This window comes from Salvelinus namaycush, chromosome 8, assembly GCF_016432855.1.
Source record: "Salvelinus namaycush isolate Seneca chromosome 8, SaNama_1.0, whole genome shotgun sequence".
Classification (NCBI taxonomy): domain Eukaryota; kingdom Metazoa; phylum Chordata; class Actinopteri; order Salmoniformes; family Salmonidae; genus Salvelinus; species Salvelinus namaycush.
Window position 1 is genome coordinate 15,032,654 of NC_052314.1, and position 23,855 is coordinate 15,056,508.

At 45.0% G+C, this 23,855-nt stretch overlaps 1 protein-coding gene across 1 annotated transcript in view; it reads left to right on the forward strand.

Moving 5' to 3' along the window:
* The first annotated feature begins 483 nt into the window (after nt 1–483).
* The window catches only part of LOC120052032 (fibroblast growth factor 10-like), a 33,621-nt gene continuing 10,249 nt past the window's right edge, over nt 484–23,855 (forward strand). The window contains exon 1 of the mRNA XM_038998898.1: nt 484–841. Within this exon, the coding sequence (XP_038854826.1) occupies nt 484–841 (358 nt within the window). The remainder of the gene's footprint in view (nt 842–23,855) is intronic.

The following is a 23,855-nucleotide window of genomic DNA, read 5'->3' on the forward strand; positions in this document are numbered from 1 at the left end:
TCAAGTCATTCTCAGCCAGACAAGCACTGTATTCCAGTCCAGCTGGAGAGAGGAGCATCGCAAGGTGCACACATCGCAGGACAGGACACTGATTGACTCTGCAGCTGGAAAGAAGGACACAAGCCAAAAGGAACAGAACAAGGAAAACAACAGAAAATAACAGATGACTTTTGGCAATGGAATTACAAAATTAATCATTTTAGGGACAGAGTGAGTAAATAGAGGCTGAGAGAGAAATAGGAGTTTATCATCAGACAGACAAGTAAAGAGACAAAGTTATCTGTGACAGAGGGCTGGTTAGAAGCCCAGGTTCCTCTCTGCTCTGCTGACTGGTCCTCAGTGACAGGGTCTGCTGCCTGCTTGATCACCCCCCCTTTCCACCTTCAGAGAGAGAGAGACCACTCGACTGGACCACACAGCCTGGGTCTCCAGCCAGCCAGCATGCCTGCCTGTGCAAGGTGCACCTTGGGAGTCTGATCCACCATGTGCAGATGGATGCCACCCTTCGCCGGACTCGGTCCTGACCTTGCTGCCATTGGCACTGCCCACGCCGGGCTTCCGCCCCTACCCAGTGCTGCCTCCCTCAGCCTGCTGTGCCTCACCCTGCTCCTGGTGGCTGGCACGGCTCTGGGGGGCTGCCCACCTGGGGTAGGGCATGAGCCCCTCCAAGTACTGGCGAGGGGCATTAACTGCTCATGGACACTTGAGCGGCACACACGCAGTTACAATCACCTAGAGGGCGATGTCCGACTAAGGCGGCTCTACTCCGCCAACAAGTTCTTTCTCTGTATCGACAAAACGGGCAAGGTGGACGGCACCAGACGGAAAAACTACGCTGAAAGTGAGTAAGCTGGCACTATCTCCCCTCTCTATCTCTCCTATGTGATGGAGGAGTGGCGGGATGCCTATGACACTATATTATATTTTATGGTGGTGTGAACTCTCTTATCTTGCTACTTTTATAGTGGTTCATAGGGGTTTCACTGGTTTGTATCAGCCTGTCACTCCTATTTATGTTGTGTTTGGAGCGGGAGGCGTTGCTAGGTAAACTGGGAATACCCAGTGTGGATTAACACACCTCATGGGAAACCCGGCACTGTGTTTACAGCAAGGCAGACTTGAAGAAAGACATTATGCATCAGTTGGTCATGCAAACTGGGCTTGGGAAAAAGATTCAATATCACAGAGGATTAACTTGTCAAAACTGTGTTGAAAGTCCTCTGGTTCAAGGGGCAGCAATTTTCTATTTCTCACAGTGTTCTCACCGATTTTGTTGAGCGCTCGTTAGTGGAATTGTCAGGATAATTTGGAGCCTCTGTGATATAAACTGTTAAGTACAGACCCAGAATCAACCGCTAACAAAGATCACGTATGTGTGAAAACTTCAGACTAGACCAGAGAGCTGGCTTCACTTCCACGTACAGCAGGTGCATTGGGCTCGCCAGCACTGTATAATTTACTGCAGACACTCAGAGAATTTCTACATACCCATGCAAAGTGTAAAATCTTCTTACACACACACCTATCAATCAATGATCTTCCAAAAAATGCCTTGAACAGATCAGCTCTTTCAACAGCTGCTATTATATCATCTCAGTATGGTAAGATTCCCCAGATTAGATTGCACTGTATCTGATGTTAGTCATAAGGACACTTGAGAGGAGGGCAGTGCACTGGGCATAGGTGTCACTCACTCCACAATCTCCATCAATGGTGTCTTTCAGACTGTTGACCAGGACAGACGAGTTGTCTCTGGTCATGAACTGACCTCCCAGTGGCCACTGGACAGCCTTGAGAGGTTTATGCCTTTGACGGTTATATTTATGTATTTAGTCGTTAATGTCTTTTTACACAAGTGGCTGAATCAGGGTTTTTCCATGCTACCGAGGTAACAGCAAGGACTGCCCAGTCAGTCTGCCACTGTGTACAGCCTTTTAACAGTCGGTGACATTTGTTAACCTGCCGGGGCTACTATACTTCTCGTCTGGCAGACAGTTTTATACCTCACACACACGACATCCATTCACATTGACTTGAATTATCACAATTCCAAATTGTGCTGGTGTTTGTTGTCCCTCAAATGGGGATTCTAATTTTCATGTAGGTGGTTTAGATGTCAGACATAATCATAAAACGTTACTCTCTCAGGTCGTGCTTATGTTTGACACTTTAAAATCAGATTGGAGCAGGAGCGGAAAGCAGGAATTGGCATCGCAATGGAAGTTCTTAAGAGGACTGCAGCTACATGAAGCTTTTTCATGCTGGAAACAGCAAAATGGATGCATCTGGATTGGGAGATTTGTGTCTTTCCGTGGTCTTGTCAGAAGTGCTTAGTCAGTTGTAAAGAGTGGTTCCCCATGAAAATGTGCAGCCCCCAAATGCAATGCTCTCATACTCTTTAACCACCATCCTCTCATTTCCTGCCCTGGAAAGAATGGTTCTCTATGAACACTACAGCACAGTGAGGGTGTGTACCTGCCTGCACCCCTAAAGCTGCACCCTGCCAAACCAGTGGTCATTCGGCCTTGAAATTAGTGAAATGGACCTTATGGTCGTGATGTGGTCATACCTCACAATGAGACGATATGGCCTGGTCTATTCTGAGGTCCAGTTTGGGTTCTGTGTTACCACAGGTCATTGCACCTAGAGAATTCCTTGATATTGATATGGTCACTATGCTTTAGATTAGAGAGGGACGACTGGGCGGAAGCTCTGCATTTTTAATGAGCTTCTATTGACACAGATACAAGACTGCAGCCTCAGTATGACTGTCTCTGTGAAAAGAGAGCACATATGGCTTGGCTGGCACAGTGGCTTGGCTGGCACAGTAGATGTTTGTGTTGAGTTTTAAGTGGCTTGGCTGGCACAGTAGATGTTTGGGTTGAGTTTTAAGTGGCTTTGCTGGCACAGTAGATGTTTGTGTTGAGTTTTAGGTGGCTTGGCTGGCACAGTAGATGTTTGTGTTGAGTTTTAAGTGGCTTGGCTGGCAAAGTAGATGTTTGTGTTGAGTTTTATGTGGCTTGGCTGGCACAGTATATCTTTGTGTTCAGTTTTAAGTGGCTTGGTTGGCACAGTAGATGTTTGGGTGGAGTTTTAAGTGGCTTGGCTGGCACAGTAGATGTTTGTGTTGAGTTGTAAGTGGCTTGGCTGGCACAGTAGATGTTTGTGTTGAGTTGTAAGTGGCTTGGCTGGCACAGTAGATGTTTGTGTTGAGTTTTAAGTGGCTTGGTTGGCACAGTAGATGTTTGGATGGAGTTTTAAGTGGCTTGGGTGGCACAGTAGATGTTTGTGTTGAGTTTTAAGTGGCTTGGCTGGCACAGTAGATGTTTGTGTCGAGTTTTAAGTGGCTTGGCTGGCACAGTATATGTTTGTGTTGAGTTTTAAGTGGCTTGGCTGGCACAGTAGATGTTTGTGTTGAGTTTTAAGTGGCTTGGCTGGCACAGTAGATGTTTGTGTTGAGTTTTAAGTGGCTTGGCTGGCACAGTAGATGTTTGTGTTGAGTTTTAAGTGGCTTGGCTGGCACAGTAGATGTTTGGGTGGAGTTTTAAGTGGCTTGGCTGGCACAGTAGATGTTTGTGTTGCGTTTTAAGTGGCTTGGCTGGCACAGTAGATATTTGTGTTGAGTTTTAAGTGGCTTGGCTGGCACAGTAGATGTTTGTGTTGAGTTTTAAGTGGCTTGGCTGGCACAGTAGATGTTTGTGTTGAGTTTTAAGTGGCTTGGCTGGCACAGTAGATATTTGTGTTGAGTTTTAAGTGGCTTGGCTGGCACAGTAGATGTTTGTGTTGAGTTTTAAGTGGCTTGGCTGGCACAGTAGATGTTTGTGTTGAGTTTTAAGTGGCTTGGCTGGCACAGTAGATGTTTGTGTTGAGTTTTAAGTGGCTTGGCTGGCACAGTAGATGTTTGTGTTGAGTTTTAAGTGGCTTGGCTGGCACAGTAGATGTTTGTGTGGAGTTTTAAGTGGCTTGGCTGGCACAGGAGATGTTTGTGTTGAGTTTTAAGTGGCTTGGCTGGCACAGTAGATGTTTGTGTTGAGTTTTAAGTGGCTTGGCTGGCACAGTAGATGTTTGTGTTGAGTTTTAAGTGGCTTGGCTGGCACAGTAGATGTTTGTGTGGAGTTTTAAGTGGCTTGGCTGGCACAGTAGATGTTTGTGTTGAGTTTTAAGTGGCTTGGCTGGCACAGTAGATGTTTGTGTTGAGTTTTAAGTGGCTTGGCTGGCACAGTAGATGTTTGTGTGGAGTTTTAAGTGGCTTGGCTGGCACAGTAGATGTTTGTGTTGAGTTGACAAAAATGTCTCAAGTGTCTAATAAAACATAAAGAAACAGCAACTACTTTATTATCCAAACATAGATGTAATGTAACCAAATTCTGTGAACACATCACACATTAGCACACACACACACACACACATAAACACACACACACACACACAGTCTTGTACAGCTAACCTTGTGGGGACACAATTCAGTCCCATTCAAAATCCTATTTTCCCTAACCCTAAACCTAACCCTAACCCGTACTCTTACCCTAACCCTAATCTTAACCCTAACCCTAACTGTAACCCAAAAATCTAACCTTAACACTAAACCTAGCTCCTAACCATAAACCTAACCCTAAAACTAACCCTTGCTCCTAACCCTAACACTTAATGTAATTCTAACCCAAACACTAATTCTAACCTTAACCCTAAACCCCCTAGAAATAGTATTTGACCTTGTGGGGACCAACAAAACATCCCCAGTTGGTGAAATGTTTGTTTGTTTAGTATTATTGTGGGGCCTTCTGGTCCCCACAAGAATAGTTAAACATGTCCACACACACACACACACACACACGCATACGCATACGCACGCGCACACACACACACACACACACACACACACACACACACACACACACACACACACACACACACACACACACACACACACACACACACACACACACACACACACACACACACACCTCTCACCCGCAGCAGACCCCTTGCTCCTTCCCACATGTTTTAATGTTGCTGGTGTGAGTGGGGAAGCACAGCTCAGCAGGGCCCTGAATGCTGTCCAGTGCGAGGACCCTCCTTGTTCTCTGTGTTGCGGTCTGTCAACACGGATACATTGCCCCGACTGCCCTGCTACACCCTCGCCTCACTCAGTTTTTCCAGCCCCTGCTCCCAACCTCTCAGGTGTAAAAACAGTTGGAATTAGTCAACGGGCCCTCTGCTAATTGAGGTTGGAAAATATTGTATCAGTCCCAGTGGACCAGAGTATGGAACAGCTGAAGGAAGAGGCTGGGCCTCAGAGAGATGGAAGGTAGAGAGAGAGAGAGAGATCTGAATCTACTGAGGTAAAGTCTGGTTCTGATTGGGCATTAGTGGAAGGAAAGGCACATCTTTCTAAGTTTAGAAAGAGAGAGAGAGAGAGAGAAAGAGAGAGAAAGAGAGAGAGAGAGAGAGAGAGAGAGAGAGAGAGAGAGAGAGAGAGAGAGAGAGAGAGAGAGAGAAAGTGAGGTTAAAGAGAACAGGGAGCACAGTCTGAGAGCAAAGGGTGAGCAAGGGAGTGATAGTCCAAAATCAAAATGGTTGGGATATAATTTCCAATAATTCAACTGTGTATTATACCCGGATAGATACTGTGATTTGTGTTCTCATATTTATGTCGAGATACAATATGATACCGCCCCTCTACAGTGATGTTCTTGGAGTCCCGCAGTGGAATATTACGCTGAATGACTGAATGATCTGTGGTATATATTGAAATGTAACACTTGTACTGGTCTGGACATGATTTGTGGATATCAATTGCATTTTTTTTTATAATTTCAAAGGTGCAGTTCTGTCTGATACAGTAGCATCCTGTTCTGTCCTGATGCTTTTGAGCACACAGGTCATGTATCAATTCCTGAAACTTGTTATTGTCGCAGCCAGACCTAATCCCCACAGGCCACAGCACAGTATTTATAAAACAAATGATCTAGATACCCATCAGCCATGATAAAGTGCCTGCCAAACCGAGCCAATGGTGGAAAGCTTGCAAAAACCACACTGGCAAAGTAGACCTTCATATGATTGCAAACTACCATGTCACCAAAGCACTAAAGTTGCGTGTTGAAATAATAATAAGAGGAGAGAGATTTATTTTTTGACTGATTGGGGTTCAACATGTTTTTCTTTTTAGCAAATGGTGGAGGTACAATGATCGAAGGGCCAAACAAATCAAAGTGTTTACAAAAGCTCTAAAAGTCATTACTCATCATATCCTGTCCCAGGTCATGGGTCAAATCTTACTAATTAAGCAGAGCACAACAGCTGTCGAGGCTGGACCATCTTCCACACGATAAACCACAGCAGCCAATCACTGAATAGGGAGAACGCTGTTAGGGACCAATAAAATCCCAACACAATGTTTGATGTCCCTCGGACAGCCTTAGTCCAGTTCAAAATACATATTGGATGATTATGCTTGGCTAACCTTGTTTTCTTACTTTTCCCTTTTTTCTCAGGTCAGTTCCCTATGAAATATAGTTGGCAAGTATGCCAGTGTATGAGACATTTTCACATCTCACTTGAAAAGGACCCACTGTTGAAATGAAGGGTGTGGCTAAAAGCATCAAACCGTTGAGCGACCTCCAGGCTATGACACCGCGTTCAACCTGAGGAAATAAGGCCCAGCGACAAGTATAATCAGAGAAGTCACTTACATTAAAAGATGCCTGCTTCGCTATTTGCCAATTTGCTGTTTTATCTTTCTTCATCTGTGCCATTTTCACTGGGAGGACGTGTGTCCTGTTTACCACATTTCCCTTGAGCTTAGCAACATCTCACTGTTTGATGTAAGACTATTCCTTTGCAATGAGTTCATGAGTATTTGACTTGGACTGGGCCCAAGGGAAGAAAATCTTCCACCCCTTCAGAATATGATGTGGAAATGATTTAAACCCTTTTGAGAGAGGGGAAACTGTCACTCACCGACCAGAGAAGGACTGGGTTGAACCTGAATTGGGCACATTTGAATAGACAGGATACATTTTTGTGCATGCATCTACAGTGGGGCAAAAAAGTATTTAGTCAGCCACCAATTGTACAAGTTCTCCCACTTAAAAAGATGAGAGAGGCCTGTAATTTTCATCATAGGTACACTTCAACTATGACAGACAAAATGAGAAAAAAAAATCCAGAAAATCACATTGTAGGATTTTTAATGAATTTATTTGCAAATTATGGTGGAAAATAAGTATTTGGTCAATAACAAAAGTTTATCTCAATACTTTGTTATATACCCTTTGTTGGCAATGACAGAGGTCAAACATTTTCTGTAAGTCTTCACAAGGTTTTCACACACTGTTGCTGGTATTTTGGCCCATTCCTCCATGCAGATCTCCTCTAGAGCAGTGATGTTTTGGGGCTGTTGCTGGGCAACACGGACTTTCAACTCCCTCCAAAGATTTTCTATGGGGTTGAGATCTGGAGACTGGCTAGGCCACTCCAGGACCTTGAAACGCTTCTTACGAAGCCACTCCTTCGTTGCCCGGGCGGTGTGTTTGGGATCATTGTCATGCTGAAAGACCCAGCCACGTTTCATCTTCAATGCCCTTGCTGATGGAAGGAGGTTTTCACTCAAAATCTCACGATACATGGCCCCATTCATTCTTTCCTTTACACGGATCAGTCGTCCTGGTCCCTTTGCAGAAAAACAGCCCCAAAGCATGATGTTTCCACCCCCATGCTTCACAGTAGGTATGGTGTTCTTTGGATGCAACTCAGCATTCTTTGTCCTCCAAACACGACGAGTTGAATTTTTACCAAAAAAAGTTATATTTTGGTTTCATCATATGCATCATATATATTTTGGTTTCACCATATGACATTCTCCCAATCTTCTTCTGGATCATCCAAATGCTCTCTATCAAACTTCAGACGGGCCTGGACATGTACTAGCTTAAGCAGGGGGACACGTCTGGCACTGCAGGATTTGAGTCCCTGGCGGCGTAGTGTGTTACTGATGGTAGGCTTTGTTACTTTGGTCCCAGCTCTCTGCAGGTCATTCACTAGGTCCCCCCGTGTGGTTCTGGGATTTTTGCTCACCGTTCTTGTGATCATTTTGACCCCACGGGGTGAGATCTTGCGTGGAGCCCCAGATCGAGGGAGATTATCAGTGGTCTTGTATGTCTTCCATTTCCTAATAATTGCTCCCACAGTTGATTTCTTCAAACCAAGCTGCTTACCTATTGCAGATTCAGTCTTCCCAGCCTGGTGCAGGTCTACAATTTTGTGTCCTTTGACAGCTCTTTGGTCTTGGCCATAGTGGAGTTTGGAGTGTGACTGTTTGAGGTTGTGGACAGGTGTCTTTTATACTGATAACAAGTTCAAACAGGTGCCATTAATACAGGTAACGAGTGGAGGACAGAGGAGCCTCTTAAAGAAGAAGTTACAGGTCTGTGAGAGCCAGAAATCTTGCTTGTTTGTAGGTGACCAAATACTTATTTTCCACCATAATTTGCAAATAAATTCATTAAAAATCCTACAATGTGATTTTCTGGATTTTTTTTTCTCATTTTGTCTGTCATAGTTGAAGTGTACCTATGATGAAACTTACAGGCCTCTCTCATCTTTTTAAGTGGGAGAACTTGCACAATTGGTGGCTGACTAAATACTTTTTTGCCCCACTGTATATTGCTGCTTGTAAGACCTTAAAAATCTTTTATGTTTAGTCTCTAAAATGCCAGTTTATTTCTGTTAATTGTAGCTATAAGATAGTGATCTCCTTTTTAGAAAGAGAGAGAGAGCAAGAGAGAAAGAGGGAGAGGGAGAGAGACAGATGAATAGAAAGAGAGAGAGAAAGAAATAGAAAGAGAAAGAGAGAAAAATATATATTGAAAAAAATATATATGTACACAGTCCATTCAGAGAATCTTTTTCCACATGTTGTTATGTTGCAGCCTTATTCTAAAATGTATTAAATTACATTTTTTTCTCATCAATCTACACACAATACCCCATAATGACAAAGCAAAAACAGGTTTTCAGAAATGTTAGCAAATTTATTAAACATAAAAAACAGGAATACCTTATTTACATAAGTATTCAGACACTTTGCTATGAGACTCGAAATTGAGCTCAGGTGCATCCTGTTTCCAATGATCATCCTTGAGATGTTTCTACAACTTGATTGGAGTCCACCTGTGGTAAATTCAATTGATTGGACATGACTTGGAAAGGCACACACCTGTCTTTATAAGGTCCCACAGTTGACAATGACCAAGAACTCAATGGTCACAAGATTCTCAGGTCTGATGAAACCAAGATTGAACTCGTTGGCCTGAATGCCAAGTGTCACGTCTGGAGGAAACCAGGCATCGCTCATCACCTGGCAATACCATCCCTACAATGAAGCATGGTGGTAGCAGCATCGTGCTGTGGGGATGTTTTTCAGTGGCAGGGACTGGGAGACTAGTCAGGATTGAGGGAAAGATGAACGGAGCAAAGCACAGAGAGATCCTTGATGAAAACTTGTTCCATAGTGCTCAGGACCTCAGACTGGGGGCGAAGACTCACATTCCAACAGGACAACGACCCCAAGCACACAGCCAAGACAACATAGGAGTGGCTTTGGGACAAGTCTCTGCATGTCCTTGAGTGGCCCAGCCAGCCTGGACTTGAACCCGATCGAACATCTCTGGAGAGACCTGAAAATAGCTGTGCAGCGATGGTCCCCATCCAACCTGAGAGCTTGAGAGGATCTGCAGAGAAGAATGGGAGAAACTCCCCAAATCCAGGTGTGCCAAGCTTGTAGCATCATACCCAAGAAGACTCAAGGCTGTAATCGCTGCCAAAGGTGCTTCAACAAAGTACTGATTAAAGGGCCTGAACACTTATGTAGATGTGATATTTCATAGTTTTTTTTCTATACATTTGCAAAAGAAATCTAAAAACCTGTTTTTGCTTTGTCATTATGGGGTATTGTGTGTAAATAGATTAGCTTTAAAAAAAAAAATCTATTTTAGAATAAGGCTGAAACATAAGAAAATGTGGAACAGTCAAGGGGTCTTGAGAGAGAGAGGGCAGTAAAACTGACCTATCATTGGTGTAAACATGAAGGTAGTGTGGACACCTGAGTTTTTAATTGGGATCATTTTTCCTAATTGACGATGTTCCTGATACTGAACCAAGGCAGGAATCCCAAACATTGACTGAATGACTTGTTTATTTCCCTATTTCCCAAATGTATTGTATAACATGTTTGTATTTCCTTACTTTGGCCATAAACATTGACTTGGTAGACATTACACTATGCTCTGGGTATTTAGTTAGCCCTTCTGAAGGCGTGAGAAAGTTCTATTCTGTCTAAAATATTCTGTCTAACTTCTCCTCATGACTCACCATTAACGCTAAGAGAAGTCAGACGGACTTAGATGTGTGACTGGATCAAAAGCATGGAGAAAAAGCTAAAGAGGGAAGCACCTGGCTAAAGTAAGGACAGGCTGTTTTGAATAGGGAGTTCACACATGTTAATGAGGGTGTGAGAGGGCCGGTGTGTGCTCTGCTTAGTATTGTGGTGGACATTTAAAAGGTAGGAGAGCTGGAGTCTTTCCCATTGCTCATTAGACCTTGTGCAAGGTTTCCTCCAAAGAGTCTAAGGGGCTTCGTAGAAAATCATGGTGCCAACAGGAGGGGAAAATCCCACGAATCCTGCCGCTTTAATCCTTCCGAATAAGGACAGCGGCCCTGGTCCGAGTGGGAAACTATAAAAATCGATCTCTTGCCAGCGGTTCCTGGTATTGGGAGGCAAAAAGCAACAAAAAAACTGTACACACACACACACACACACCCTGGGAATGTTGCGGGAAACGTGTGGCAGTGCCACTAATTAGTCTAACTTCACTGGCTTCTAACACCGGAGTTTGATATCATGAATGGCCAGGCTTTTTGGGCAATTAGCAGCTAACAACCGCAGTCTGGCCTGAGCTCCTTTCTGTTACGTACTGAGTTCATCACTGGGTTTATTGAGTCTGACTTTGGCTCCAAGAGCAAACTCCTTTTTACATCCTACCATTTGTACATCCTGTGGATTTGAAAGAGTACAAAAAGGAGACGATCTCATTGCCAATAAGGAACCCTCTTCTAAAGACTTGAGTAAATGATGTTAAGAGGGTGTCCATTTGAATGGCTGTTTTAATGACAAGGGGAATAAGAGCTTCACACATTATAGACCCTGGAGAGAGTTCATTGCGGAGAACTGAAACAATTACAGCGTTTGACAGCCTACAAATGAAAGATACAGCGAAACAAGTAATCGTGTTCTTGATGCCAGAAAAAACCTGTTCCCCTTGACGCTATTCAGCTCCGTCTGACGTTATTCAGCTCCCCCTGACGTTATTCAGCTCCGTCTGACGTTATTCAGCTCCCCCTGACCTTATTCAGCTCAGTCTCATGTTATTCAGCTCTGTCTGACGTTATTCAGCTCTGTCTGACGTTATTCAGCTCTGTCTGATGTTATTCAGCTCCCCCTGACGCTATTCAGCTCAGTCTGATGTTATTCAGCTCTGTCTGACGTTATTCAGCTCCCCCTGACTTTAATCAGCTCCCCCTGACGTTATTCAGCTCTGTCTGACGTTATTCAGCTCCGTCTTATGTTATTCAGCTCCGTCTGACGTTATTCAGCTCCCGCTGACGTTATTCAGCTCCCCCTGACTTTAATCAGCTCCCCCTGACGTTATTCAGTTCTGTCTGACGTTATTCAGCTCCGTCTGACGTTATTCAGCTCAGTCTGACGTTATTCAGCTCCGTCTGATGTTATTCAGCTCAGTCTGACGTTATTCAGCTCAGTCTGATGTTATTCAGCTCAGTCTGACGTTATTCAGCTCAGTCTGACGTTATTCAGCTCAGTCTGACGTTATTCAGGTCCCCATGACGTTATTCAGTTCAGTCTGACGTTATTCAGCTCAGTCTGACGTTATTCAGCTCAGTCTGATGTTATTCAGCTCTGTCTGACGTTATTCAGCTCAGTTTGACGTTATTCAGCTCAGTTTGACGTTATTCAGCTCAGTCTGACGTTATTCAGCTCAGTCTGATGTTATTCAGCTCTGTCTGACGTTATTCAGCTCAGTTTGACATTATTCAGCTCAGTCTGACGTTATTCAGCTCAGTCTGACGTTATTCAGCTCCGTCTGACGTTATTCAGCTCAGTCTGACGTTATTCAGCTCAGTTTGACGTTATTCAGCTCCGTCTGACGTTATTCAGCTCAGTCTGACGTTATTCAGCTCCCCATGACGTTATTCAGCTCCCCATGACGTTATTCAGCTCCCCATGACGTTATTCAGCTCAGTCTGACGTTATTCAGCTCCCCATGACGTTATTCAGCTCTGTCTGACGTTATTCAGCTCAGTCTGATGTTATTCAGCTCAGTCTGACGTTATTCAGCTCAGTCTGACGTTATTCAGCTCCCCATGACGTTATTCAGCTCATTCTGACATTATTCAGCTCAGTCTGACGTTATTCAGCTCAGTCTGATGTTATTCAGCTCCGTCTGACGTTATTCAGCTCAGTCTGACGTTATTCAGCTCAGTCTCATGTTATTCAGCTCAGTCTGACGTAATTCAGCTCAGTCTGATGTTATTCAGCTCAGTCTCATGTTATTCAGCTCCGTCTGACGTTATTCAGCTCAGTCTGACGTTATTCAGCTCAGTCTGACGTTATTCAGCTCAGTCTGACGTTATTCAGCTCAGTCTCATGTTATTCAGCTCAGTCTGACGTTATTCAGCTCAGTCTGACGTTATTCAGCTCCGTCTGATGTTATTCAGCTCTGTCTGACGTTATTCAGCTCAGTCTGACGTTATTCAGCTCCGTCTGACTTTATTCAGCTCCGTCTGACGTTATTAATATCGGTCTGATGTTTATTCAGCTCTTGTCTGATGTTATTCAGCTCTGTCTGCTGGCTACCTTGACTAATATACTCTAGCTAATAGAGTCCAAACCATGCTCCCTAAATGATTTTCCCTGCTTATACATCATTTTAATGACCTACAATACATTACAGTGGGCATTGCAGTGTTTTACACGGACTGTTACTTTTTAGAGGGGAGTAGAGCTCAGCGTTTTCCTCAATGAGAGGTCATTAGCACTGTTGTTATTAGAGGGGTTTTTGTGAAAGGCGTAAAGTAAGTATTCATTAGATCAGCTGGGAACTGCCAGTCAGCCAGTCTTATTCAGGCAGCAGCACCATACAGTATGTTTTGAATCATCATCTGCCAAAGGAAATATTGTCACCAGCACTCAGTTCTCGGCTTAAATCAGTCCGCTCCATAAGACGTAGAGGGAGACATGGACTCAACCCCGGCGCTGCGAGGCTCTGCGAGGCTCTGCGAGGCTCTACGAGGTGGAAGACGAGGGCAGGCCCTCCCTCAGGCCAACTGTCAGAGTTTTAATGGTTTTATTTTGACCTTTTCGAATAAAGAGTCTCACATCATCGTCTTGGAAAGAGCTGTTGGCCCTGGAAGAGAAGAGGAGATAGCAAAAAAATATTTTAAGGAAAAAGAGGCACAACTTGGCATTATTGAAATCAGGTAATGGCTGAGTGGAGTTTAAAGGTGTACAAATTTGACCTGCATTCACAGGGTCCTGGATGTGAGTAAGAAATGGTAAAAGGAAGAAAGCAATATCATTTAAGAATGCGTAGTCGGCACACCTGCCGATTGTTAGCTAGCTTGCCCACCCTTTAGACAGATATTCCTGCATTGCATCATTAAAGGAAGCAACAAGCAACCATAAAATAGGGCAAGGTTTGGATGTCACGCGCCCCTACAGTCACGTAAATCTGGTCCTTCGCCTCCCCACCCTTTCCTACTTACAGCAGTCTGGGGCCCGGCCTGAGGGACCCACCCGCCTTGCCTCAGCTGTCTGTGAAGGGAGGAGAGGCGTTGTGTGGAAAGCTCTCTGGACACAAGTCCCTCACATCAACAACCTGCGTGCATGGCTGGGAGTAAATATTAACCTGCTGTCAGGCAACTGAAAGAGAGACTTCATTGACTGCTACTATGTGTGTAATAGAGTGTATATCTGCCTAATTACAACACCTCCACAGGGAAGTCACATTGTGTCACGGTGAAATATACTGGAAATGACAGATTTACATGGACATATTGGTCTATTTTTACTACTAGGCCTTATCTTTACACCATGTCGCTATGACTCATTATTATACAGTGGTGCTGGGGTTGTTGGTATGAATCAATGGTAATAATCCCAAACTCCTCCTGTGTGAGACATACTCTGACACATTTCAAGCAGCGGATGTGATTTCACAGATTACAGGAGTGAACCCTGACCCCTCTGTAGTCCTAGGCCACACCCAGAATATTGATACAATATTCAAGATAGGAGGAATACCCTGACATAGTTTCGTATGCCCACCCAAAGTCGAGCAGGTCTAAAGTCTCTGTCTGATGTACTGTAACCTTCATAGCCATTTCTGGAAGTGGATAATGAATGCAAATGTAAAAGTGTCAAAACAGCAACTCCCCAGGTTTCGCATACCATCAGGTTTAGACATTGCACCTCACTTTCCTGTAGGAATGCATTACACACGCATCCCCTGTACCTGTTTTGTATTTGAGGGAGCATTTAGCTAAGTGAACAAGAGCAGGATGTGAATAGCATGTAAAAGTTCTTTGTGAACTTGCACGTGTGTGTCTTATAGAATGGATTTGCAGTGTTTATTCTTGTGCTATTGTAGGAGCATGATGTGGACTCTAAACTGAGAAAGATGTGCCTTTCCTTCCACTAATGCCTAATCAGAACCAGACTTTACCTCAGTAGATTCAGACTCCCTCTCTCTTGCTCTCTCACTCTCTCTGTGTATGTAGGAGCTCATGCTCTTCATTAAAGCACATCGGGTGGTAACAAAGCATTGTCAGAGGGTTTTCTCCACAGACAGCTGCAGTAAGGAAGTACACTCAGTAGGATTTCAATCAAAACAAGCCAGCACCTCATTGAGCAGTTACAGTAATGATTCCTGCCTAGAGCTTATTCTGACGGAATATTATGAATGAGACAGAGGGAAGTAACATTACTTTCATATGGGACGGTGCATTCATTTATCAGATAACTAAGCATTTATTCAGAAATGACTATGATTCATGAAGAATTGGAGTCGGCTAACAATGTGGCACAGAGAACAGGTGATGAAACCCCCCCGAAGCCTGCAGCCATCCGTATACAGAATATTTAGATGTGTTTAAAATTGCAGGCTTTCGTCACATCTTTGCCAGTGACAGTTGCAGCGGCTGCAAGATGAGCTGGTTGACGTGTGTGTGTGTGTGTGTGTGTGTGTGTGTGTGTGTGTGTGTGTGTGTGTGTGTGTGTGTGTGTGTGTGTGTGTGTGTGTGTGTGTGTGTGTGTGTGTGTGTGTGTGTGTGTGTGTTTGGTGACTGGGATGAGCCGACAGGGTCTAGATGCCAGCCCCCTTCCCCCTCCTCTCTCTCTCCTCCCCTGCAGTGGATAGGATTGGGGTCAGGGCCTTTTGGCCAGTGGAGCTAGTGACAGTTCTGACAGGGCCCTGATTTCCCTCCTGTGCCACCTGTCACCTCCCTGTCTGCCCGTCTCATTTTAATAATGTAAATACGGGGCAATCTGAGGCCAGGGAGACGACTCTGTGTAATATTCATCCAGTGGAACTTTCTACTTCTCTGAACTTAACTTGATGAGCCACCCAACCTCATCCCCTGCCACTCAAAGAGACACACACCTCGTCTCATCCTGGTTGTCATGGCAACACAGTCCCTATTTTGACCAGAGTCCTGGATAAGTTGGAAACAGGGAGGTTCAGAAGAAACCCAAATAAGCCAGAGGTCATCACTGGACCGATTATGGTTAATTAAGGCTAAAGGGAACTAAGTGGAGTTCAAATTAGTTAATGAAATAGCATGTAGTCTGATAGCATGATAATTGGGTTTGTAAACACGATCGTCAAGTTCTCGCTGTACCTAAGTTATGAAACCCCACTGTTTCACCTGACGTTATCTGTTTAAGTTTAGATGCGACTGCTCCTGAATCAGTGTTGCACGTTTTGCAGCCAAAGATGAAGGTAAAATGGTAAACAAGCTGTTGTTTTCCTCTGGTTCTGTTTCCAGTCAGAGGGGGCTGCCTGTGTCTGGACAGCAAACCAGCTGCAGATGCAACTCCAACTGTAATTTAGTGGCCCTCTTTTGATAGCAAAGTGCAGGAAACTGCAGAAGCCGTGAGTCACAAAGCGCGGGGCGAATCTGCTCGTAACTATCTGTGAAGCCTTTGACAGCCTCTCGCTCGTTACGGATGTGATGCATGATTTGGAGGCATTGCGCTCCTTCTCTCTCTCTGATTAAAGAAAACCCCCTCTGTACCACACAGGCGCAGACAGATGACCACACTGTGGCTCAGTTAACCCCTTTCACCCCTCCAATCCCTCAGTCGCTCCCCGACCCGCACCGCTGCATCCCGGGGCTGCCCCCCATGCCTCTTGGTTTCATCAGTACAGGGGGATTGTTGTCTGATTGTTCATGCTGGAGGGAGTTAATGGGGTCACAGCAAAGTCTTAGCAGACCCGAGGAACTCACTGTTTATAATACCACTTGTTGCATGTTGGCATTCCAAGCATGAGCACGTCTTCCATATGGCTGTGTTTACAGATGAAATGATTAGCTATCTGTGTGGCAGGGCGGGAGGTCTCCCATACATAGCTAGGCACAGTACATCAGCGGCAACCCAACTTAGTGGTTAATGTGCACTGTTAGACTTTCCTTCAGTGTTGTTTTTGAGTTTTACTGTTGTAGAATTTTACTATGTGTCTTTGGGTTGGGCCATTCTAGTTGTGGGTCAGGATGCTGAGGGATTTGCCCTGTCTTACTGTGGATGAATCAGACAGACTGAGGATCTCTGCTTGGAGGGGATGGGGTAATTGGTAAAATGGTCTACCAAAACGTGCGCTTTATCTGCAAGAGGTAATTGGTTAATTTAACACTTCCGCAGCTCCGCTAGATAGTCGTTCAGAGAGAGAGAGAGAGAGAGAGAGAGAGAGAGAGAGAGAGAGAGATCTTACACAATGTCCAGTAGAGTGATAAAACAATGGACTGATAAACTTCAATGGTGTGTGAAAATATTTAGCCGAGGGGAAGGATTGTCTGGTAATGATTCTGCCCAAGTCCATATAGTACAGCACTAGCTGCCAGCTATCTGCATATTTCATACTGCTTAGTCTTTTATGTTAATTTGTGTTTCTTTATGTAACCGATGTGAAATGGCTAGCTAGGTAGCGGTGGTGCGCGCTAGCAGCCTTTCAGTCAGTGACGTCACTTGCTCTAAAACCTTGAAGTAGTGGTTCCCCTTGCTCTGCAAGGGCCGCGGCTTTTGTGGAGCGATGGGTAACGATGCTTCGTGGGTGACTGTTGTTGATGTGTGCAGAGGGTCCCTGGTTCGCACCCGGGTATGGGCGAGGGGACGGACGTAAAGTTAAACTGTTACATTTACTTTAGAGAATTGTTGCAATGCAAATTACAATGTGAATGAGCATCGTTGGTAAGTTAAAAACATTGAATTATTCACTAGTCTGATGAGATACGTTTTATTTTCATTCAAATCAATTCTCCATCGGGGAAGTCATGCCCACACGAAAAGAAAAACTCCCCAATCTGAAAACAAAACGCCGGACTGTAAAAAAGCTAAAGTTACCAGAGTGAGACAATGTCTCAGCGGTCCCATCAAGCGGACCATTCATAAACGCAGGGCTCTCAGTTTAGGAGAGCCAGGGAGTGAGCCAGATAGAGTGGGGCCCATGTTGGCCTTGTCTTTTTGTCCCCAGCTGACCCTTGCTCTCCTGCTTGGCCTCTGTGCTCCTCACCTGGCCTGTCCCAGCACCGCCGAAACAGGATACCTGTCATTTGCTTTAATGGCCTTTGAAGGACCTGGCTAATCCCCCGAGCACTTCTCCCAGTAGCAGCAGTATAAAGGGGAAACTGGGCCGAGTTCTGTGCGGGTCATGAAACTGTACCAGAGAGGGATTGTGTGCGAGAGAATGTCACCCCTCACATCTGCGGCCGAGGGAGTGTGAGAGTCAGCTTTCACCTGAGCACTAACCCGTTCTAGCATGCGCGCACACACACACACACACACACACACACACACACACACACACACACACACACACACACACACACACACACACACACACACACACACACACACACATACACACACACACACACACACACACACACACACACACACACACACACACACACACACACACACACACACACACACACACACACACACACACACACACGTTATGTTCTTCTATCCTCATTGGGACTTTTTATTTATTTATTTATTTCCATTCAAAATCCTATTTTCCCTAACCCCTAAACCTAAACATAACCCTAACCCTTACCCTTATCATTTACATTTACATTTAAGTCATTTAGCAGACGCTCTTATCCAGAGCGACTTACAAATTGGTGCATTCACCTTATGATATCATATGTTATCACAACCCTAACCTTAATCCTAACCTTAACCCGTAACCCTAAATCTAACTCTTAACCATAATCCTAAACCTAACAACTCCTAAGCTTAAAATAGCCTTTGTCCTCAAGGGGATGTGGGAAATGTCCCCAAAAGGGAGAATTTTCCTTGTTTTACTATCCTTGTGGGGACTTTTGGGGATTTTAGGTCCCCACAAGGATACAAGAACAAACCAGTCCACACACACACACACAGCAGAAGCAAGTTCTGGTCTGCACTCAGAGGGTTAGAGTAAAATAGAGCCGGAATAGGGATGAATTCACGTTTCCGTACTAGTAGCATGTCATACAAGTAGTATTTAATTTGACATTGAATGCTCATTCGTCAACTGCTGGCATTATACTGCATGACTTGTGCCGTGGGCTTGTAAAACTATACTGGGTATGACATTGTCAAAGGGGTGTTTGTTTATAAGATAGAACAGCTCAACCATACCGTAGAACTGTAAAGCACCCTGCAAAAAGAGTCAGGATCTTAGGTTAAATGCATTCAGATCAGAGAATCACAGTTGAACTATTTTGAGTAAGCATTGCATTATTTGTTTATCTCTGTCATGTGGAATGTTCTATGATTTGCACATGCCATTGAAATATGTAGTTTTGTCTGTGCAGAATGTAAAAATTAAAAAAAGTAAAATCGTGTCCCGCTGGCCATCTTTTGAAAATGATTGATATCTGTAGGACCATAAATAGAGAAAAACGTTTCAACAATAAAATGCCATAAGTCTACCCACATCCCCATATCACTGCACATTCCCCATCACTTCCCCATACTACTGGTCTATGCGGAGCTGTCCAGTGTGTATGGGACATGTCCGTGCGAGCCTATCCCAACACACACAGATAGCTCGGCAGTGAGTGATTGTGGACTGATAGATTAAAAGACAGTAGGCAAATAATGTTATCAGGCCCATCGGCGCTCTCATCCCCCAAGAGGAATGTGGGAACAACAGTGGAGATCTGGGTAGGGAAGGAGCAAGCTCTGCCAGCTCTTTTCTTCTTGTTCTCCGGTTCTCCATTCTGTCAGTTGTCCCTTGTTGTTCCGTGTTCTTGGCCATATACGAAGGGAACACACAGACACCGTCACACCCAGACAGGCATTCCTCTCACTCTGTTTCAATTTCCTCCAGGTACCTCCTTGACTACACAACATATTACATACATCATATACAGTAAATAGAATGGCTATTTTTATACATGACCTAGTCACATTATTGATCACACGTGCATGTCATCAGCAGACAGGGTAGTGTCCACTGTACTGTACACATGAAGTCATCAGCAGGGAGGGTATTGTATAGATCCTCACATTGTACAGAGACACCATACAAGACACATGTAAGTCCTCAGACAGACACAGGGTTTTGGCATGTGTCTGTAGTAGTGATATGTGTAGTAGTGGTGTGTGTAGTAGTGGTGTGTGTGGTGTGTGGTAGTGGAGTGTGTGGTAGTGGAGTGTGAGGTAATGGTATGTGTAGTAGTGGTGTGTGTAGTAGTGGTGTGTTTGGTAGTGGTGTGAGGTCATGGTGTGTGTAGTAGTGGTGTGTGGTAGTAGTGGTGTGTGGTAGTAGTGGTGTGTGGTAGTAGTGGTGTGTGGTAGTAGTGGTGTGTGTAGTAGTGGTGTGTGTAGTAGTGGTGTGTGTGTAGTAGTGGTGTGTGGTTGTGGTGTGTGTGGTAGTGGAGTGTGTGGTAGTGGAGTGTGTGGTAGTGGAGTGTGAGGTAATGGTATGTGTAGTAGTGGTGTGTGTAGCAGTGGTGTGTTTGGTAGTGGTGTGAGGTCATGGTGTGTGTAGTAGTGGTGTGTGGTAGTGGTGTGTGTAGTAGTGGTGTGTGGTAGTAGTGGTGTGTGGTAGTAGTGGTGTGTGGTGGTAGTAGTGGTGTGTGTAGTAGTGGTGTGTGGTAGTAGTGGTGTGTGTAGTAGTGGTGTGTGGATGTGGTGTGTGGTAGTAGTGGTGTGTGTAGTAGTGGTGTGTGGTAGTAGTGGTGTGTGGTAGTAGTGGTGTGTGTAGTAGTGGTGTGTGGTAGTAGTGGAGTGTGTAGTAGTGGTGTGTGTGGTAGTGGAGTGTGAGGTAATGGTATGTGTAGTAGTGGTGTGTGTAGTAGTGGTGTGTTTGGTAGTGGTGTGAGGTCATGGTGTGTGTAGTAGTGGTGTGTGGCAGTGGTGTGTGTAGTAGTGGTGTGTGTAGTAGTGGTGTGTGGTAGTAGTGGTGTGTGTAGTAGTGGTGTGTGTAGTAGTGGTGTGTGTAGTAGTGGTGTGTGGTAGTAGTGGTGTGTGTAGTAGTGGTGTGTGGTTGTGGTGTGTGTGGTAGTGGAGTGTGTGGTAGTGGAGTGTGAGGTAATGGTATGTGTAGTAGTGGTGTGTGTAGTAGTGGTGTGTTTGGTAGTGGTGTGAGGTCATGGTGTGTGTAGTAGTGGTGTGTGGTAGTGGTGTGTGTAGTAGTGGTGTGTGTAGTAGTGGTGTGTGGTAGTAGTGGTGTGTGTTAGTAGTGGTGTGTGTAGTAGTGGTGTGTGGTAGTAGTGGTGTGTGGTAGTAGTGGTGTGTGTAGTAGTGGTGTGTGGTAGTAGTGGTGTGTGGTAGTAGTGGTGTGTGGAGTAGTGGTGTGTGGAGTAGTGGTGTGTGTATTAGTGGTGTGTGGTAGTAGTGGTGTGTGGTAGTAGTGGTGTGTGTAGTAGTGGTGTGTGGTAGTAGTGGTGTGTGTAGTAGTGGTGTGTGGTAGTAGTGGTGTGTGGTAGTAGTGGTGTGTGTAGTAGTGGTGTGTGGTAGTAGTGGTGTGTGTAGTAGTGGTGTGTGGTAGTAGTGGTGTGTGTAGTAGTGGTGTGTGTAGTAGTGGTGTGTGGTAGTAGTGGTGTGTGGTAGTAGTGGTGTGTGGTAGTAGTGGTGTGTGGTAGTAGTGGTGTGTGGTAGTAGTGGTGTGTGTAGTAGTGGTGTGTGGTAGTAGTGGTGTGTGTAGTAGTGGTGTGTGGTAGTAGTGGTGTGTGTAGTAGTGGTGTGTGGTTGTGGTGTGTGTAGTAGTGGTGTGTGTAGTAGTGGTGTGTGGTTGTGGTGTGTGGTAGTAGTGGTGTGTGTAGTAGTGGTGTGTGTAGTAGTGGTGTGTGTAGTAGTGGTGTGTGGTTGTGGTGTGTGTAGTAGTGGTGTGTGGTAGTAGTGGTGTGTGGTTGTGATGTGTAGTAGTAGTGGTGTATGGTAGTATTGGTGTGTGGTAGTAGCGGTGTGTGTAGTAGTGGTGTGTGGTAGTAGTGGTGTGTGTAGTAGTGGTGTGTGGTAGTAGTGGTGTGTGTAGTAGTGGTGTGTGGTTGTGGTGTGTGTAGTAGTGGTGTGTGGTTGTGGTGTGTGGTTGTGGTGTGTGGTAGTAGTGGTGTGTGGTAGTAGTGGTGTGTGTAGTAGTGGTGTGTGTAGTAGTGGTGTGTGGTAGTAGTGGTGTGTGTAGTAGTGGTGTGTGGTTGTGGTGTGTGTAGTAGTGGTGTGTGGTTGTGGTGTGTGTGGTTGTGGTGTGTAGTAGTGGTGTGTGGTTGTGGTGTGTGGTTGTGGTGTGTGGTTGTGGTGTGTGGTTGTGGTGTGTAGTTGTGGTGTGTGGTTGTGGTGTGTGGTTGTGGTGTGTGGTCCCGTGTGGCTCAGTTGGTAGAGCATGGCGCTTGCAACGCCAGGGTTGTGGGTTTAATTCCCACGGGGGGACCAGGGTTCAATTCCCACGGGGGGACCAGGATGAATATGTATGATCTTTCCAATTTGTAAGTCGCTCTGGATAAGAGCGTCTGCTAAATGACTTAAATGTAAATGGTTGTGGTGTGTAGTAGTGGTGTGTGTAGTAGTGGTGTGTGGTAGTAGTGGTGTGTGGTAGTAGTGGTGTGTGGTAGTAGTGGTGTGTGGTAGTAGTGGTGTGTGTTTGTGGTGTGTGTGGTAGTAGTGGTGTGTGGTAGTAGTGGTGTGTGTGGTAGTAGTGGTGTGTGGTAGTAGTGGTGTGTGGTAGTAGTGGTGTGTGTAGTAGTGGTGTGTGGTAGTAGTGGTGTGTGGTAGTAGTGGTGTGTGTAGTAGTGGTGTGTGGTAGTAGTGGTGTGTGTAGTAGTGGTGTGTGGTTGTGGTGTGTGTAGTAGTAGTGGTGTGTGGTAGTAGTGGTGTGTGGTAGTAGTGGTGTGTGTAGTAGTGGTGTGTGGTAGTAGTGGTGTGTGTAGTAGTGGTGTGTGGTTGTGGTGTGTGGTAGTAGTGGTGTGTGGTAGTAGTGGTGTGTGTAGTTGTGGTGTGTGGTAGTAGTGGTGTGTGGTAGTAGTGGTGTGTGGTAGTAGTGGTGTGTGTAGTAGTGGTGTGTGGTAGTAGTGGTGTGTGGTAGTAGTGGTGTGTGGTAGTAGTGGTGTGTGTAGTAGTGGTGTGTGGTTGTGGTGTGTGTGGTTGTGGTGTGTAGTAGTGGTGTGTGGTTGTGGTGTGTGGTTGTGGTGTGTGGTTGTGGTGTGTAGTAGTGGTGTGTGTAGTAGTGGTGTGTGGTTGTGGTGTGTAGTAGTGGTGTATGGTTGTGGTGTGTGGTTGTGGTGTGTGTAGTAGGACATGCACCAGACTGTACAAACTTCAAACTGTATTGTCTTATCCTCGCTTCATTAGCCGTGTCAGGGTGACTGGTTATTAAAAGTACATCTGTATAATAAAAACAACATCCATTACTATGAGGAATGATCACAACTGCCCAAAAATTAGAGTAAAAATAGCCATGAGTATCTTTATTACTTGTTAGAACCTCTGGTAGCCAAGAGTCCTAGACAGTCTTACCTCATTTCAAGAGAGAGGCTAAAAGGCTGGATACTTGTCACTTCGGCTACTTTGGATGCATTTAATGTCTCCAACATGCTGTAGACCTGAGAGAGGTGTTCAGGTAATGTTATTGCGGAGACTCAGATTTCATCAAGTTGTGTTTTTTTCTGTTTCAGTAGCTTTCATCTCATCTAAGTCTGAGTCTCACGTATGTCTGATTCTGGAAATGAATGATTTAAAGTTACATTTTTAAAATCTATTTATTTAGACAAGCAGTCAGCGATTAGAGGCAACACATTATTGAATGTGTATACTGCATTACAGTATATGTACTATATCATAGTGTGTGTATTTGTGTGTATTGCACACTGTGCATTGTGTGTGTGTGTGTGTGTGTGTGTGTGTGTGTGTGTGTGTGTGTGTGTGTGTGTGTGTGTGTGTGTGTGTGTGTGTGTGTGTGTGTGTGTGTGTGTGTGTTTGTGTATGTCTTCGTGTGTGCCTCTGTGTGTGTCTGTGTGAGGGAGCCACTTAGCTGCACTCTGCCCCGAGGAGACATGTCTCATAGCCATTT